Source organism: Nilaparvata lugens, chromosome 6 (genome assembly GCF_014356525.2).
Source record: "Nilaparvata lugens isolate BPH chromosome 6, ASM1435652v1, whole genome shotgun sequence".
Classification (NCBI taxonomy): Eukaryota; Metazoa; Arthropoda; class Insecta; order Hemiptera; family Delphacidae; genus Nilaparvata; species Nilaparvata lugens.
The window spans coordinates 20,274,203-20,278,609 of record NC_052509.1 but is presented as its reverse complement, the minus strand read 5'-3'; the positions used below and the strand labels follow the sequence as shown (position 1 = coordinate 20,278,609).

General features: G+C 32.9%; 1 protein-coding gene across 2 annotated transcripts; it reads left to right on the top strand.

Moving 5' to 3' along the window:
- Positions 1 to 492: 492 nt before the first annotated feature.
- LOC120351830 (piggyBac transposable element-derived protein 3-like) lies at positions 493 to 2,998 on the top strand. 2 transcript variants are annotated; one of them, XM_039430366.1, is made up of 2 exons: positions 493 to 592; positions 1,071 to 2,998. In XM_039430366.1, the coding sequence occupies exon 2, from the start codon at positions 1,715 to 1,717 to the stop codon at positions 2,864 to 2,866; it is 1,152 nt and encodes a 383-aa protein (XP_039286300.1). In that variant the 5' UTR covers positions 493 to 592; positions 1,071 to 1,714; the 3' UTR covers positions 2,867 to 2,998. The 2 variants fall into 2 exon arrangements, with proteins under 2 accessions (XP_039286300.1, XP_039286301.1); XM_039430367.1 differs by having other exon boundaries at positions 499 to 592.
- The last annotated feature ends 1,409 nt before the right edge of the window (positions 2,999 to 4,407 follow it).

Here is a 4,407-nt window from a genome sequence, read left to right as displayed (position 1 = left end):
TCTTATTTCATATATCACATGTTGAAAATCTATATTTTTTATAATTCGATAATTTTTTCCATGTCCAAACTGCGTGAGGTCTACTGTTCACAGAACTACTAGTTGTTGTTGTTTCTCCAACAACAAATCAATCTATATATTGATAAAACTATGTAGTCATAGCTAGTATTTATTAATTACTTCCACTTTCTATTAGCATATTCAAATTGTGACTCATTTATAATTAAGTTTCATATTTTATACAAGTTTTATATATAATTTATATTTATGTTTAGAACCAGCTCAATTGTCCTTGTTCAGTGCAATATTATTGTATTTCTCAAGTTCTCACCATGGAAGATAAACAGGATATTGAGGTTATGTACCCTTAAACGCCCCTTGTTACCATATGGTAACAGGCAACATACATATATTTTTCTCATGGGATATTTTTCTTATTTTGTAGAATTGCTGTGGTAACACTGTGATAATTCGTAATGGAAGGGGGAGATTGTAGAAACGAGTTCCAGTCACTAGGCGGCCATTTTCTTTGTTCAGTGTTGATCTATGGACGTTTGAAAATCTTCATTCAGGTTATGTCTGACATGCACAGGTAAGTTCATTTATATCCTTCATTGTGATCAATATTATTGTTCTTATGTGATTGATTATTGCAAATAAAGGATCAAAGAAGGTGGAAAAAAATGCCTGGCTTGATTGCTCCAATTCTATCAATATTATAAGCATCTATATTTGGATGTTACCATATGGTAACACGGGGCGTTTACCATATCAATTCAATAACAAAGCAAAATCACTTACAACTGTTACAATATTATTTGTATCACAAATTTTGGATTACGTAATCAAAATATATGCTTTGTGTTTCAAGTTGTATATTATCATGGACCTTTTATGTAATGGTTCTTACAAAATATATCCCATATATGGGTAATAAGTAGGCATTTCCTATTATAGCTGAGTACCTCAATGAATGAATTCCAAATTGAAAATTGTTGAATTTCTTTTTATTTTATAAATGGTTACTAATACCATGAGAAGTGATCTTTGTTTTTCTGGTTATGTTTCAGGCCACTGATACTGGCAGAAATCATCAATGAGCTAGAGTCAGATGAATATCAAGGAGACGCAGTCAGCAGCATCTTCATTGAGCCACCAGATGCTGCTGGATTATCAGATGAGGACTCTGCAAATGAGGATGAAGGCGGGCTTATCGACAATCTTAGCAGCAGACAGCTGGCAGCTAATGCTGAGATTGTATTCACAAATGATGAGAGGTATGGATATGATGTGGACTCATCTCACATGACCTCCGATCCAGCCAAGGATGACTCAGCATCATCATCTACTAGTAAACGAAAGAAAACACATAGTAGAAGAGAACCGAATTCTCTTCCATCTCGGGTGTGGACTAAAAACTCTGTTTTCTCTGTTCCTTTCGATCAAACTTTTCCGGAAAGTGATTTTTCAAAATACTCTGATTTTTCTTCTGTAGAGATTTTTGAACTTTTTTTTGATGCAGAACTTTTTCATATTATGTTAGATGAAATAAAAAATATGCTGCATTCAAGAATATTGCAGACCAAATATCACCATTGATGAACTGAAGTGTTTTCTAGGGATACTCACAATTTCGGGTTACAACTCCTTACCAGGTGTGAGATATTATTGGGAGTCAGCAGAGGATACAAGGAACCAGCTTATTTACAATTCTATGAGACAAAACCGATTTATTCAAATATTGAATCTCCTCCATTTTGCAGATAACAATAACATCAACCCATCTGACAAACTATGGAAGCTGAGACCCTTCATTGAAAAGCTGCCTAGAGTCTTTAGAGACAATTTTGTTCCTGTGCAACAACTAGCTTATGATGAATCTATGATAGCATATTTTGGCCGGCATTCCTGCAAACAATTTATTAGAGGAAAACCGATACGGTTTGGATACAAAGTGTGCTGCTTGAATACTTTTAATGGCTATCTAGTGGTCGTTGAAGTTTATCAAGACAAGTCTGTTCATTCATATGATAAGGACTTTGGAAAAGCTGCTGCGCCGATGGTGAGGATGCTAAATGAGTTGGGTCCTAAAAAAGACCTTCCTTACCATTTATACTTCGATAATTTATTTACTGATGTTGACCTATTGGTTCATTTGAGAGAAAATCATTATCAAGGAACTGGTACAATTCGAATGAACCGTGTACCCAAAGATTGCAGCATAATTTCCATGAAAGACATCAAGTCAAAGGAGAGAGGATTTGTTAGTAATGATAATATACTCATTGCTCGCTGGCAGGATAATGCACCAGTAACTGTTGCATCTACTATACATGGAATCAATCCTATTGTCAATGTGAACAGGTATTCAAAAAGAGAAAAGAAAACCGTTTTAGTCAAGCGCCCATATCTAATAAGTGAGTATAATAAGTTTATGGGTGGCACTGATCTGATGGATGAAAATATCAATTGCTACAGGGTCAGTGTCCGCAGTAAGAAATGGTGGTGGTCAATATTTTCCTGGTGTTTTGATGTATGCTATCAGAATGCTTGGCATCTCTATAATATGTCCCATCTGCAAAAAATGTCTCAGCTGGAATTCAAAAGAAATGTGGCAGTGTTTTATTTGAAAACACTTGGAATTCAACCTCAAGTTGGTGGAAGAAGAAGCATGCGTCCACAAGCAGCACCTGCATTCGAGGATCTTTGGTATGATAGACTGGATCATTTCATCATCCAGAATGAGGGTAATAAAAGAAGAAGATGTGCGGGACCCAATTGCACTGGAAGTGTTCGTACTGGATGTCAGAAGTGCAATGTAGGACTTTGCATTCCATGTTTTATGGAATATCACACAAAAAAATGACATTTCTTCTACAGTATTCATATAAAAAAAATGAATTTTTCACATATTTATACATATCAATAAACATATAATATCATTTACAAACATATTTTGATGTACATTGATAGAAATAAAGAGCATAATTAACTATTACTAATTTTTATCATTTGATATGGTATTCGCCCCGTGTTACCATATGGTAACGTGACATTTTTTCAAATATTTTATGAAATAAGTGGAAAAAATTTTTTTAATTTTCTGGTTGTTTTTAAGAGTAGTTTTATCGTCTAACATAGGAAAAAGTGAAAAAAAATTGAAAAAAGCTCGGGCGTTCAAGGGTTAAGAATTTGAAAAAAATGAAATTATGATCCCCACTGATTGTGGGAGACTTGATCCCTCATCATATTTTACACTCCATTTTTCAATGAAGTACTACTAGTTACTATTAGCACAGAATACATAACAATATGTGCTCTTCACTCCGTGCTATTAGCATATTTAAATTGTGACTCATTTATAATTATTAAGTTTTATATTTTATGCAAGTTTTATATATCATTTATATTTATGTTAGAACCAGCTCAATTGTTCTTGTTCAGTGCGATATTACTGTATTTCTCAAGTTCTCACCATGGAAGATAAACAGGATAGAAAGAAAAATCTCAGTACCCTTTTTGAATTAATTAATCAATTTAATTGGTTACTGGGACTGGAAAGTCTCAGAGTATTGGGATTTTTATTTTTCTTTCTATTTTTATTACAAATAGCACTATACAGAAAAGAGATAAATAAGATAAACAGGATATTGAGGTTATGTTAAGAATTTAAAAAAAAAGAAATTATGATCTCCACTGATTGTGGGAGACTTGATCCCTCATCATAGTTTACACTTCATTTTTTTATCGTGTCTTGTCGGTATGGAATTAATTCTAAAAATTATACTATGTTTGAGAAATAAATAAATCTAATAATAAAAATTGATCCTGCAATCGATAATTTGTCATCATCCTGAACTGGACTAAATAATGAAAAATCAGTCTCTAACCAAGGTTGATCATTTATTTCTATACAATTGATAAATGAATGATTGTAATTATTAAAAAGTGGAAGGAATTAATAAATACTAGGTATTGCTCCATAGTTTTATTAATAATATTAGAGATATCAACCAGATGGGATGTCTCCCCCACAAATTTTACATTTGAAAATATGATGAATGATGAGATATTCATTTATTTTAATGGCCAAAATGCTATTTTCTATTGAGTTATTTCTTCCTATGTTGGTGTTTAAATCATTTTCAGTGATTAAGTCAACTGCTGGTTCTAATGGTTCAATCCAATAGTGAGCCTATAATAGCTAGTAGTTCTATGAACAGTAGACCTCGCGCAGTTAAAAACAACAGCCTCCTCTAATACTGTCCATCGGAGTGAATTATGTCCTGTCCTGAAGTGTCAGTGTCAAGTTATATATAACTTAACAATTAAAAAGGTAAACAAAAGGAAATAATATCGCACCTCATTAAATATTCACAATGATTCAGTATAACTAATAAGATTAGA